Source organism: Mustela lutreola, chromosome 14, assembly GCF_030435805.1.
Source record: "Mustela lutreola isolate mMusLut2 chromosome 14, mMusLut2.pri, whole genome shotgun sequence".
NCBI classification, from domain to species: domain Eukaryota; kingdom Metazoa; phylum Chordata; class Mammalia; order Carnivora; family Mustelidae; genus Mustela; species Mustela lutreola.
Genome location: NC_081303.1, coordinates 39,312,743 through 39,327,111, shown reverse-complemented (window position 1 = coordinate 39,327,111; position 14,369 = coordinate 39,312,743). Strand labels below are relative to the sequence as shown.

At 42.5% G+C, this 14,369-nt stretch overlaps 1 protein-coding gene across 3 annotated transcripts in view; it reads right to left on the bottom strand.

Moving 5' to 3' along the window:
* KCNH1 (potassium voltage-gated channel subfamily H member 1) overlaps positions 1-14,369 on the bottom strand; it is a 382,012-nt gene that overhangs the window by 214,371 nt on the left and 153,272 nt on the right. For all 3 annotated transcript variants that reach the window (XM_059146887.1, XM_059146889.1, XM_059146888.1), the window contains one exon: positions 7,441-7,870. In XM_059146887.1, the coding sequence (XP_059002870.1) occupies positions 7,441-7,870 (430 nt within the window). The remainder of the gene's footprint in view (positions 1-7,440; positions 7,871-14,369) is intronic.

Below are 14,369 nucleotides of genomic sequence, written 5' to 3'. Positions count from 1 at the left end.
CCAGTTACTCTCTGGTATCTCCTGGGCTCAGGGGGAGCTTGACTCAAACAGTGACCAGGAGGAGAGCTGGCTCAGCAGAAGAAATAGAAGGAGGGCTACTGTGGGGCAAATGGAGAGTTCCAGGGTCCCTTCAGCACTGACATTCTGCTGTGGTTTTGAGGAGCTGAGGTGGGGGGAATTGGCAAGGGAGAAATGATCCAAAGAAACAGGTGTGCAGTGCTGAGGTAGGAGACTGATGTTCGGGGCGGGGGGTGGGGGGGGAGAAAGGAAGGTAGAGGGGTGGAGAGTGTGTGGGGTAGAAGTACAATGTCTAGGCCCCCTGCCATTATCGGGGAAAGGAAACGAATGTGGCTTAATTATAATGACAGGATGACAGCAATGACATTATGAGGAAAGAATCAGAAAAGTGCAAAAGCCCATATTAGGAAAATGGTGAAAATGTCTTTTCACCATCAAATTCTCTCTGGAGAGCTCCCCAAGACAGGGTCATGTCCCTAGTCTGAGACATTCCAGATAAAGAGACTCTTTCCTACGGACAATCCTTCCTCCTTTGAGGGATCCCTCAGAGGCCTGGGCAAGGTCTGGCCCACAGTGGCAGCTCTATCCGCAGGCCTCAGTCACCAGCTGCTGGGTGATGGGACCTGTCTCTGTTCCTCCCACTGCCTCCATCAGACTCCCTGAGAGTGCCACCTACAGCGCATGTGTCCTTGGCACACAGCTGGGGGTCTGCTGGGCAGGCATTCAGCAGGGAGATCAGGGTGGGGGTTGGCTCGCCCCAGTCTGGGTCAAGATGCCAGACTAGAAATGGGACATCATAGTCACCTATATCCACAGCAAATCATAAAAACTCATTTTAGCCAATAGATTGAGCCTCTTCCTATTGCAACTTTTTTTTTTTTAAAAAGATTTTATCTATTTGAAAGAGAGAAAGAGGAGGGGGAGGAGAGAGAGAATCTCAAGCTGACTTCCCACTGAGCATAGAGCCAGACACAGGGCTCCATCTTATCACCCCAAGTCGGGACCTGATGTGGGGCTCAATCTCAGAACCCTGAGATCCTGACTAGAGCTGAAACCAAGAGTCAGATGCTTCATGGACTGAGCCTCCCAGGTGCTCCTGCAACTTTTTACCAGAACTGAGAAAGGTGGACAAGCTTGCAAATAGTGTTCCTGTATTCTCTGGGGAACTAGCCAAATTATAAGGAGATATTTGGTGCCAGAGAGCAGAGATGGGAATCTACAGAAGATATCTGGATAATCTATATTATTTAATACACTGCTGTAGAATAGTCAAGAAATACTATTTTTTAAAATTTCTTTTCAGCATAACAATATTCATTGTTTTTCACCACACCCAGTGCTCCATGCAATACATGCCCTCCCTAATACCCCCAACCTGGTTCCCCCAACCTCCCACCCCCAGCCCCTTCAGAACCCTCAGATTGTTTTTCAGAGTCCATAGTCTCTCATGATTCACCTCCCCTTCCAATCTGCCTCAACTCCCTTCTCCTCTCCATCTCCCCATGTCCTCCATGGTATTTGTTATGCTCCACAAATAAGTGAAACCGTATGATAATTGACTCTCACTGCTTGACTGATTTCACTCAGCATAATCTCTTCCAGTCCTGTCCATGTTGCTACAAAAGTTGGGTATCCACGCTTTCTCATGGAGGCATAATACTCCATAGTGTATATGCACCACATCTTCCTTATCCATTCGTCCATTGGAGGGCATCTTGGTTCTTTCCACAGTTTGGTGACCGTGGCCATTGCTGCTATAAACATTGGGGTACAGATGGCCCTTCTTTTCACTACATCTGTATCTTTGGGCTAAATACCCAGTAGTGCAATTGCAGGGTCATAGGGAAGCTCTATTTTTAATTTCTTGAGGAATCTCCACACTGTTCAAAGTGGTTGCACCAACTTGCATTCCCACCAACACTGTAAGAGGGTTCCCCTCTCTCCACATTCTCTCCAACACACGTTGTTTCCTGTCTTGCTAATTTTGGCCATTCTAACTGGTGTAAGGTGGTATCTCAATGTGGTTTTAATTTGAATCTCCCTGATGGCTAGTGATGATGAACATTTTTTCATGTGTCAGATAGCCATTTGCATGTCCATTGGAGAAGAGTCTGTTCATATCTTCTGCACATTTTTTGATATGATTATCTGTTTTGTGTGGGTTGAGTTTGAGGAGTTCTTTATAGATCCTGGATATCAACCTTTTGTCTGTACAGTCATTTGCAAATATCTTCTCCTATTCTGTGGGTTGCCTCTTTGTTTTGTTGACTGTTTCCTTTGCTGTGCAGAAGCTTTTGATCTTTTTTTTTCTTTCTTTTTTGGGGGGGGGGGCAATAAACTTTTATTTATTTCTTTTTTTTTTTTTTTAATTTTTTCAGCATACAGTATTCATTATTTTTGCACCACACCCAGTGCTCCATGCAATCCATGCCTTCTCCAATACCCACCACCTGGATTCCCCAACCTCCCACCCCCCGCCCCTTCAAAACCCTTAGATTGTTTTTCAGAGTCCATAGTCTCTCATGGTTCACCTCCCCTTACAATTTGCCTCAACTCCCTTCTCCTCTCCAACTCCCCTTGTCCTCCATGTTATTTGTTATGCTCCACAAATAAGTGAATTCATATGATAATTGACTTTCTCTGCAACTTTCTCTGCAACTTTCTCTGTGACTTATTTCACTCAGCATAATCTCTTCCAGTACTGTCCATGTTGCTACAAAAGTTGGGTATTCATCCTTTCTGATGGAGGCATAATACTCCATAGTGTATATGGACCACATCTTCCTTATGCATTCATCCGTTGAAGGGCATCTTGGTTCTTTCCACAGTTTGGCGACTGTGGCCATTGCTGCTATAAACACTGGGGTACAGATGGCCCTTCTTTTCACTACATCTGTATCTTTGGGGTAAATACCCAGTAGTGCGATGGCAGGGTCATAGGGAAGCTCTAGAAGCTTTTGATCTTGATCAAGTCCCTAAAGTTCATTTTCGCTTTTGTTTCCTTTGCCTTTGGAGACATATCTTGAAAGAAGTTGCTGTGGTGGATATTGAAGAGGTTACTACCTATGTTCTCCTCTAGGATTCTGATGGATTCCTGTCTCATGTTGAGGTCTTTTATCCATTTTGAGTTTATCTTTGTGTATGGTGTAAGAGAATGGTCAAGTTTCATTCTTCTACATATATTTTCCCAGCACCATTTATTGAAGAGACTGTCTTTTCTCCACTGTATATTTTTTCCTGTTTTGTCAAAGATTATTTGACCATAGAGTTGAGGGTCCATATATGGGCTCTCTACTCTGTTCCACTGGTCTATGTGTCTGTTTTTATGCCAGTACCATGCTGTCGTGGTGATCACAGCTTTGCAGTAAAGCTTGAAATCAGGTAACGTGATGCCACCAGTTTTATTTTTGTTTTTCAACATTTCCTTAGCAATTTAGGGTCCTTCTGATTCCATACAAATTTTAGGATTATTTGCTCCAGCTCTTTGAAAAATACCGGTGGAATTTTGATCGGAATGGCATTAAAAGTATAGATTGCTCTAGGCAGTATAGACATTTTAACAATGTTTATTCTTCCGATCCAAGAACATGGAATGGTCTTCCATCTTTTTGTGTCTTCTTCAATTTCTAAGAAATACTATTTTTAAAAAATGTTTTATTTATTTGTTTGACAGAGAGAGATAGCAAGAGCAGGAACACAAGCAGGGGGAGTGGGAGAAGGAGAAGCAGGCTTCCCGCCAAGCAGGGAGCCCGATGTGGGGCTTGATCCCAGGACCCTTAGATCATGACCTGAGCTGAAGGCAGACACTTAATGGCTGAGCCACCCAGCTGCCCCAAAAGAAATACTATTATCAACACATGTAAACCTCAATGCCAAGAAGAAAAATTCACAAAATACCATTACTTCAAAAAGCCCACTTAGCCTTTGTTTTCTCTGTACTCCTTGAGGACTCCTGGGGCCTGACTGCTAGGGTGACTGGCTAGGGAGAAGCATGACCCCTTGGCACAAAGGCAGGCTGTGGTTCATGCCCCACCACTCCCCTAGACCCCAGTTCTGGCATCAGCCCCCCACCCCACCCATGAGCACACAGTAAGGGTACATCTGTGTGCATGTGTACACACAGGCAATGCAGGATAGCAGAGCGCTCCATAAGCCCAGTATGACAACAGCAGTTGTCCCGAACAAAGGTTGCTTAGAATGTGTGTTTATGAGGATAATTGCCACCACATTACACGGAGTGCAATAACTTTGTTGTTAGCACAACCATTTGTCAGACATGTCACATGGAAAGTGGAACAGCTGTAACTGTAAGTGACAGATTGATGAAAAATAGCTGATTTCCAAGGCACCTGGTGCCCTGAGCCTGTATCCTAATCTTGTTCTTAAATTAAAACAACAACAACAACAAGCATACAAAACTTTCTACTGCAGGAACTCTTGACTTATGAAAATGGACAGAGAGAATTTTCAGGGTGGTGTTGAGTCAGGGCCTCAGGCTGGCCGTCTGTGTTCTCAGACCATATGAACGCAGGTGGGCTCCACAGAAAGACCTGGCTTCTAATTCAGAGGAGCCTGGGTCCAAAGCCTGTCTCTCCTGCTTACCAGCCCTATGTTCTTGGGAAGGAAGTTACCTTTACTGGGTCCATTTCCTTATAAGCCGGTGATAATAATCTCTAAGCACAGAGTGATTCGGAGCAGCAGAATCCATGTATGGAGCACTCGTCACAGCACCTGGCACATAATGAGTGTTTGGGAAATGGCGTTACAGTGCAGCAGGCTTGCCTACCTAAACGTCACACTTGGTTGCATAATGCAGAGGTGACTGCCTGTGTACTATTGCACTTTTTAAAAAGGAAATGGAAATATCATAAAGATCTGAGAAGGTAGATAAAAAAGGTGATAATAATAATTTGAGGTTTTCCTGGAAGATTATACCCAGTAAGTCATGCTCTCCATAGAATAATGGTTTTGGAAAAACAAACTTTTTTTTTTTAAGATTGTATTTATTTATTTGAGAGCGAGAGTGAGCGCATGTGCACTTGCACGCATGAGTGGGGATGAGGCAGGGGGAGAAGGACAAGCAGACCCCACTGACATGGGACTCGATCCCACGACCCTGCAGTCATGACTTGAGCCTAAATCAAGAGTTAGACACTCAACCGACTGAGCCACCCAGCCACCTGCACTTATCTTTATTATTTGCCACCTAAAACTATTCTTTTTCTTCTTTTCTTCCAAGTAAAAAGTTGCAAATAATTTACCTCATATCTGAAAGCCTTGAAGACCCCATGACATGGGGCCCGCTTCCTAAATGACCACTTGCAGCAAGTTTCCTGCAATGCATTTAATGAAGTATTTAGATTAACAAAATGTCTCCTCTCCCCTTCTTAGAGACAGAAATTGGGCTCAGAGCACAGCACATATGGCTGCTTATCTCATGCCCCATGGCTCACAAAAATGCTGTAAGCAGTACCTAGAAAACTAGTGCTGTTAAGGCTGAAATTGTCCTAGAAGAGCGAAGGTCTTAAATCCTTCTACATGAGAAAGCACCTCAGGTTCTAATTAAGCTAAAGCAATTAGCCACCCACAGATACTTAACGCTGCTTCCCATGGACAGGCAATCATCTCTATTAAGACCCTTTTAAAAGAAGTAAATCCCAAGCTCCATCAGCACACACTTCCCACAAATCAATTACACCTAGACACATGCAGTGACTACTCAGACCCGAGCTCTGTGCCTTGCAGAGAGGGCTCACATGAAGACCCATATCAGACACGATGAGCTGGTTACAGAAAAGGAGGAGGCAAGCAGCCAGTGGGACAACTGGGGGGTCATAAAACCCATTTGCAGAGGGGGTGCTGGATCCCTGGGAGGTTGGACAAAGTAAGGCAAACTGACACCTTAGGTTTCCTGATCTTGGAATTCCCTGGTTAATTTAACAATTGCTATCAACTCTACTCTGAGGGAGCACAAAGAACAGAACAGTCTCTGGTTGCTGTAACCAGAGCCCAGCTTCATTATGTGTGACCAGACTCCTGTCCACACTTGAGGCTTCATGGGAGAACTGTCCTCGCCCATGCTGCCATTTGTTGTTGAAGTACCAACAGGGTGCACTTGGCAGGTTCAAAGTGAGTCTGGGCCATTCAAATGCATATACTTTACTCAGCACAGTAAGGCCCACTTCTCCCAAGGATTCCCTCCAGTGAAGATTTCTCAATGGTTTCTAGGCCAAGGCTGTTCCCAGACCCACCATTAGCAACAGCTACACAACGGTCCATGGGAAAGTGACAGATTTAAGCACCTTCCTCAAGAACTAAGGTTGTTCCCTCTCTCTCTCTCTGCATGCCTCTCCATCTACTTGTGATTTCTGTCAAATAAATAAATAAAATCTTTAAAAAAAAAAAAAGAACTAAGGTTGTTTTTGTTTTTCAGTCCACTCGAGTCAATTCAATAACCCATTACTTCTGACCTGAACAGGAGCCTTTTTATCCTGTGTGGGTTTTGGGAGCGGGGGATTGTTTTTTGGATTTGGGAAATTTCTTAATCATCAAGTAGACATCAAAAATGGGGGAGACAAACCATGAAAGACTGTGGACTCTGAGAAACGAACTGAGGGTTTTGGAGAGGAGGAGGGTGGGGGGTTGGGTGAGCCTGGTGGTGGCTATTAAGGAGGGCACATATTACATGGAGCACTGGGTGTGGTGTATAAACAATGAATTTTGGAACACACACCAAAAAATTAAATTAAATTTTTCTTAAAATGCATGAAAAATAAAAAATGCAATAAAAATATTCCTAGGAGCCACATATAAAAAATAAAAAAGAAACATGAAATTAATTATAATATCTTACTTAACCCACTTTATAAAAATATTGTTTTTTCATCATGTAATCAGTATAAAAGATAATTCATGAGATAGCTCACATTTTTTTCATACATGCTTTTTCTGGTACCACATGGGGCTGTGGAGGTCTAGAGCTATGTTCAATTTGACACAGAAAGACTCACCGTTCACTTTCTATGTGCAAGTAGGTTACCAAGTTGTATAAATAACATGATCTTATTCTAACTTTATAAAAACCTGTGTCTATGTGGAAAGTAATCTGTAAGGGAGAGGCCCAAGGTAATAATAGTTATCTCTGATAGGCAGAATTATAGTTGGTCTCCATTTTACACTTCATGCTCTTTTGTATTTTCTAAATTTCTTTGCAGTAAACACCTTGCAGCAATGCTTTATCAGGGAAACCATAAATTCATCTTTTTTTAAAAAAGCCTTTCTTGTTTTAAGTTATTACATTGATCTTGATCCTGATCCTGCTAGCACTGGAGTTATTACCCTATTTCCAGCCAATGGAACAGACCTCCAAACAGTATGCCTCCTGCCCATCCCCCACCCAGCCCCAGCAACTGTCATACTTACAGCCAATCATCATGATGGCCACTGCAAAGATCTTCTCGATGTCTGTGGATGGGGCAATGTTGCCAAAGCCCACGCTGGTAAGGCTGGTCATAGTGAAATACAATGAGGAGATATAGACAGAATTCTTGCTGGGACCACCTTCCCACTTCCCTGAGCCAGACCCATTAAACTGGTAAGGGGTGCCAATGTCCATCGCCAGTTGGTAGAGCCAGCTGTTGTTGCGAATGGTCTTGGTGTCTTCATCAAAGATCTCGTAGTCCCCGATGCTGTACCAAATGCAGGCCATCCAATGAGCAGCTAGCCCAAACACACACACCAGCAAGACCAGCACGGCAGCTCCATACTCAATGTAGTGGTCCAGCTTACGGGCCACTCGCCCCAGACGAAGCAGCCGAACGACCTTCAGTGAGCTAAACAAGCTGCTGATGCCCTGGGAGAAGAAGAGTGGAGCATTAGGGCCAAGAACCAAAAATACTACTACCCCTTGCCTCCTCCCCACCTGGGCTGTTTGCTTCAGCATAGCGCATTTCTGCAAGATGCAAGGTATGCAAGCCTTTAAAAAAATATTTTAAAACAAGTCACAATATTGAGAAATGCTCACACATATTTGTATAGTTATGTACAATACAATTAGAATTTTATTCCAAGATATATGAAAGGGATATTTCTATTTGCTTTTTTCTGCTTCCATTAAAAGGCAGATAACAAAACAAAAAAGACAAAATTAGAACTTTATTTCTAATTTATTCTAATTATTGTGATAAGAATACAAATATATGTGAGCATGTTTCATATTGTTACTATTTTATTTTTTTATTATTTTTTTTAAGATTTTTTCTTTATTTATCTGACAGAGATCACAAGTAGGCAGAGAGGCAGGCAGAGAGAGAGGAGAAAGCAGGCTCCCTGCAGAGCAGAAAGCCCGATGTGGGGCTCGATCCCAGGACCCTGGGATCATGACCTGAGCCAAAAGCGGAGGCTTTAACCCACTGAGCCACCCAGGTGCCCCTATTGTTACTATTTTAAAATAATTTTAAGGGTTATGTAATATTTCATACTAAGTAATATGAAATATTTTAAGAGTTGTATGGTATTTATTTCATATTGTATAATATTTCATTCTAATTATACTATACATAATATGCAAGTATTATGTTTTCAAAAAATGGCTAGGAAACACATGAAGAGAAATGTAAAACACTGATAGTGGTTACCACTGCATTGTCAAGTTACAGAATTACAGGAAATTTTTTGGTTATATTTGTATAAATTTTTGTTGCACTTGAATAGATTTATTTAATTTCTATAATTGAAATTATTACTTTTATAGTTAGAAAAATACATACATTTAAAAACAAACACATTTAAAAAAAAAAGATAAAAATGAACTAAAGAAACAGCTGAGAAAATAAAGAACTAAGATTCTGTTTTCTCAGGAAAGTTGTAAATTCTTTGAAGCTACGTCACTCCTATCAAGCCAGGGATTATTAATCAGACACCATACATTAAACATAATCAGTCAAGGAATCTCAGAGCTAGAAGGAAGCTTCTGATTTAGGCTGGTCAAGCCTCCGGCCATCCTGCAGACCCTCCCAAGGGCAACAGTGGTACAGAAAAGAACATTAGAGTAGAAATCTAGAAAACAGGGTTTGAGATCCAAGCAAACCACTAACTTACTATGTAAGTTGGGGCAATTCGATAGCCTGTCTCATCTAGATAATGAGGGAAGTGGACTAGAGGAAATAAATGCTAACATCACAGAAGTCAGTGATGTCAGCATTCAGAACCACAAAATTCCTATTCCAAAGTGATTCCAAGGTGTAAGGAAGGGAGATTTCCATTAGTTGTTCTTACGTCAATTAACAAGCAAACAAGCACAAAAACAGAAATACTTCCTGGCACCAGAACTTCGGTCTCCTTCACACCCAGCAATAATCCAATGGCAGGATGATGCCCTTCACCAACTAGAATCAATCACTTTACACTATTCTAAACACTGGAGAGCTTCCAGGTCACTGCCCATGTCTCTTGTCCCCCATTCCCTTAATAAGAACCCCCAAGGGTCAGTTATGTTACAGACAGAAGGAAAATGTGTACCTGCTTTCTGACAAGCCTGTGTGAGAGACTCACCAAGGCTGCTTCCTCTTCCTGGGTACCCAGCTAAACTACATCTCCCAGCCTCTTCCCATCTGGGTGGGTCTCTGAGACCCTTCTCAGCAATGGCTATGAGACGAAATATGTGTCATTTCTAAGCCAAGGCAGGTAAAAGTGAATGTGCTTTCTCTTCCCCTTGGTATGCCTTCCAAATGAGTCTAGTGAGATCCTGAGGCCAAGTATTAAAGATGGGACATAGAGCATGAAAGAAGCCTGGGTCCCTAAAAGATTATGTGGATGGAACATCCTGTCCCCACCAATCAATGTGAATCATATTATGATGTGAATGAACACTAAAACCTCTGAAATAAGCCACTGAAAATTCAGGGAATATTTGGTGGAGTAGCCATTATTAGCCTTCCCTGAGATGCGAACACACAGACCCTATGTAGCATAGCCTTGTCAGTAAAGACTACAGATCATATAAATGGCTAACAGATACATAAAAAAATGCTCATCATCACTAGCCATCATGGAAATACAAATCAAAACCCCAAGGAGATACCACCCTACACCCGTTAGAATGGTAAAAATTAACAAGGCAGGAAACAACAAAGGTTGGAGAGGATATGGAGAAAAGAGAACCCTCTTACACTGTTCGTGGGAATGCGAGTTGGTGCAGCCACTCTGGAAAACAATATGGACGTTCCTCAAGATGTTAAGAATAGAGTTACCCTACGACCCAGCAACTGCACTACTAGGTATTTACCCCAAAGATACAGATATAGTGAAAAGAAGGGCCACGTTCATAGCAGTGATGTCCACAATCACCAAACTGTGGAAAGAGCCGAGATGTCCTTCAACAGGGCACGAATGGATAAAGAAAATGTGGTTGATGTACACAGTGGAATATTACTCAGCCATCAGCAAGGATGAATACCCACTATTTGCATCGACATGGATGGAACTGGAGGGGATTATGTTAAGTGAAGGAAGTCAAGCAGAGAAAGACAATTACATGGTTTCACTCATACATGGTACATAAACAATAGCAGGCAGAACAACAGGGGAAGGCAGGGAAATCCACATGGGGAGAAAATCAGAGAGGGAGATGAATCACGCGAGGCTACGGACCCCAAGAAACAATGTGGGGGTTTCAGAGGAGAGGAGTGTGGGAGGAGGGGGTAACAGGGTCCTGGCTATCGATGAGGGCACCTGCTGTGATGAGCACTGGGTTTTATACTTAACTAATGAATCACTGAACACCACATCAAAAACTCATTATGTACTCTACAGTAGCTAACTGAATATAATTTTTTTAAAAAGACCACAGATCAGGCTGCCACACAAATTATTTTTGTTAAGGTGAGGGTGGGGGAGGTGGGATTTATTGCACCTTTTAAAAAATAAAACAAATAAACAACATTTTTGTAGCCATAAAACTTAGAACAGAAATAATCACTTCTTGGGGTGCCTGGGTGGCTCACTGGGTTAGGCCTCTGCCTTTCGCTTGGGTCATGATCTCGGGTTCCTGGGATCGAGCCCCACATCAGGTTCTCTGCTCGGCGGAGAATCTGCTTCCCCCTCCCCTTGACTGCCTCTCTGCCTACTTGTGATCTCTGTCTTCCAACTAAATAAATAAATAACCTAAAAAAAGAAAGAAAGAAAGAAAGAATCACTTCTTGTCCAACATACACAAGCAAATAAATAACAGTGTATTCTTCGAGGCCAATGGGCTACATCCCCAGGGTCAGCTTATCCAATCTGCTCACTCTGATGAAGTCCAGTATGGACTTGGCATGTCTGGTACTCCTCTCCTGGGTCCCCTCTCCCTCCATATGTTTTTCTTAAAAACCTGCCATACAGGAAATGCTAAGAAAACTCCCCCATATTAAGGTGCAAAAGACTGATGAGGGTAAATGAGTATCCTCTCTATAGAGGATATCTGCATTTAAACAACCTCCAATAGTGGAATTAAAAGTACCCACAGCCTGGGTGAAGCAGATATTTTGGGAGGCAAAGGAGCCTTTCTGATGACTCAGAAACCAAACACATGTAAGCAACCACCTACTCTCCACCTGCTCATAAGGAGGTTCCTGAGATCATCCTCAAAGCAGTTCTACTCTGAAGCAGAACTTATTACCCAGGGCAAAACTGCCTCGTCATTTTTCCTCACTCATATTTAATTCAAAGCAACATCTAAGGAAAACCTACTACATACTCCTGTGCTAATGCCACAGGGAGGAAATTAAAATGATGCTGTCCTTGTCTTCTTGTTCACTGTTGTGGCACCAGTGCCTGGCATGGAGAAGAGTCTTGATAGGAAGAAAGAGAGAGGAAGCAAGAGCATCATAACCAGGGAAGGAGGCAACATACTAGTGAGAGATACTTCCACCTAATGGTCATCGAACGTGAGTGCTGAGAGGAAGCACAGACATCATTCCGTCCAGCCCTCTGAGTCCAGTGATACCTTCCAGGAGCTCCATTCAGTTTCTCCTCGAACTCCCCCTTAACCACAACATCTCTAAGACCCCATTCTAGCTAGCATTCATGAAGATGAGTCACTGGGCCTCCATACCTTTCTTCCTGTTTCACCTGCACTTCATCCCTCTTCCCCTTTCCATCGCCTCCCAATGGCCACCCAACACATGCAACCAAGACCCACAGTCCTGCTGTCCTCCAGCCATACGCTCCAGATGTCTGGAGCATCTCACACAGGGGATGCACACTTGCACCTCTGTGCCTGCTCAGACGAGACGCTCCTCAGACGAGGCCCAGCCTCCCCTCTCTAACCAGCTAGTACACTGTTATCCTTCAAGTCCGCCACTACCTCCACCCTAAAGCCTTTCATGACTACCCTGGAGTCACAACCAATCACTCACCCCTCGATGTGTCCATGGTATTCTGTGTCCATCACCAACTGAACACACTGCTTTGCACTACAGTTTTCCCAACTACAGTAGGTGCTACATCTTCCTGAAGACAGAAGTCATTTGCTACTCATTTGAAAAGCCTCCTGTATTGGGTTGAGCAGTGTCCCCTCCAAATTCATGTCTTTCTCAGAACCTCAGAATGTGACCTTATTTGGAAATGGGGTTGTTGTGGGTATAATTCGTTAAGATGGGGTCATACCTAATCCAGTATGACTAATGTCCTTATAGAAAGAGAAGAGCCAGACACAGAGAGAGAAAACCAGGTGTTCTCTACCCATGCCGAGATTGAGGTGGGTGTGTCTTCAAGCCAAGGAATGTCAAGGATTACCAGCAAGAGTAGAAGCTAAGAGAAAGTCATGGAACAGATTCTCTCTTAGAGCCTTCAGGGAGAACATGGCCCTACAGACACTTTGACTTCGCATTTCTAGTTTACAGAACTGTGAGAGAATGAATTTCTATTCTATTAAGCCACCCAGTTTGGGGTAATTTGTCATAGCTGCCCTGGAAAACTAATATATCCACACAGGATCTAAAGCCAGCACCTTCTCAGAAAGGATCTAAATCATTTTCTAAACAGAATTGAAAGTGTGGATTATTAGAGAATTCTTTCTCATTTCAAGAAGCCTCTGGAACAACATAAAATAAGCACTTCTTCACTGTGTTATTTATCTGTGTACACTGATACCTATGACACAGTTTTAAATAAGTTCTCTCCTATTGCATTAACAGCTGGAATTCTAGTTACTTAAAATCATTTCAAGTTATTAATTTGCATTTTTTTCTTATTTGCCTGAAGTTCAGTAGATGAAATAAATAAGCAGAATACTCCAATTTTTTTTTTTTTAATTTTAGTATGCTAAAAACATGACAGCACCATATGGTAGAGAATCACCATTTCTCCAGGGACTTCTTGTATCAGAAAACCTATCTCACATTCCAAATTGTCCCAGAAAGTTCTTTATCACAACCTTAAAATGATGAAGAACCAAGGCTTTTGAGATGAATTGATGTGGATAAAGGGATGGTGTAGTGCTGGTGAGCCTCACCCCTGAGGCCAACAAGTGTGACTGCAAGGAAGCCATTCTAGATCCGCAGTCACCTCAGCTGCAGTAATACTGACGCCATTCAAATATTAATCCCCATTCAGATTCATGTTTATGTGAGCTATAAAATTTTACCTATTTGTCTGGACTACACATTAGTCATTTCCTTAACTTGGACTATACCTTACTTTCTCGGTCAGCCCAATTCATCAGGTTTTGGTTCATATTTTTTTTTTCTGTCATATACATGGAGAGAACACTGTCACAGACTAAGGACAATGTGCTAATGAAAAAAAAAAAACCATTGAGTCTTTCAGGTCCTTGAACAGTCCAACCTCACATGATTCCTCTTCGCCAACATTCTCTTGCAACTAAAGGCCTTCTTCACATGCTTTGCTGTGAAGCCTCTAGAACCCATCTTCACGTGTCAAAAAATTCCCAGCCTCAACATCCTCCTGGATTGTTCCCACCATCTTCTTCCATTAGCTGAAGCCAGTTCTCCCTGAGCACTCTGCTTTTCCCCCTGCTTCTCCCATACATCCCGGAGTTAGGAGCAGGGAGTTTTCGCTCTCCACAGTTCTTTCCAAAAAAGAGCGTGTTAGCACTCAAAAAAACAAACAAACAAACAAACAAAAAAAAAAAAAAAAAAAAAAAAAACCCTTCCTTTAAGATTCATGCCAACCAGCAAAAAAAAAACACCTCCTCATTATGGCCATCTGATTATTGATGACTAACATCTGTTTAATGCTTACAAATATGCCAAAATTTAACTAATCCTTCATTAATTATCTCACTTATCAACTTCTTCCTTTCATCCTTTAAAATCTTTGCACCTGGCTTCCCAGCCCATTTTCTTCTA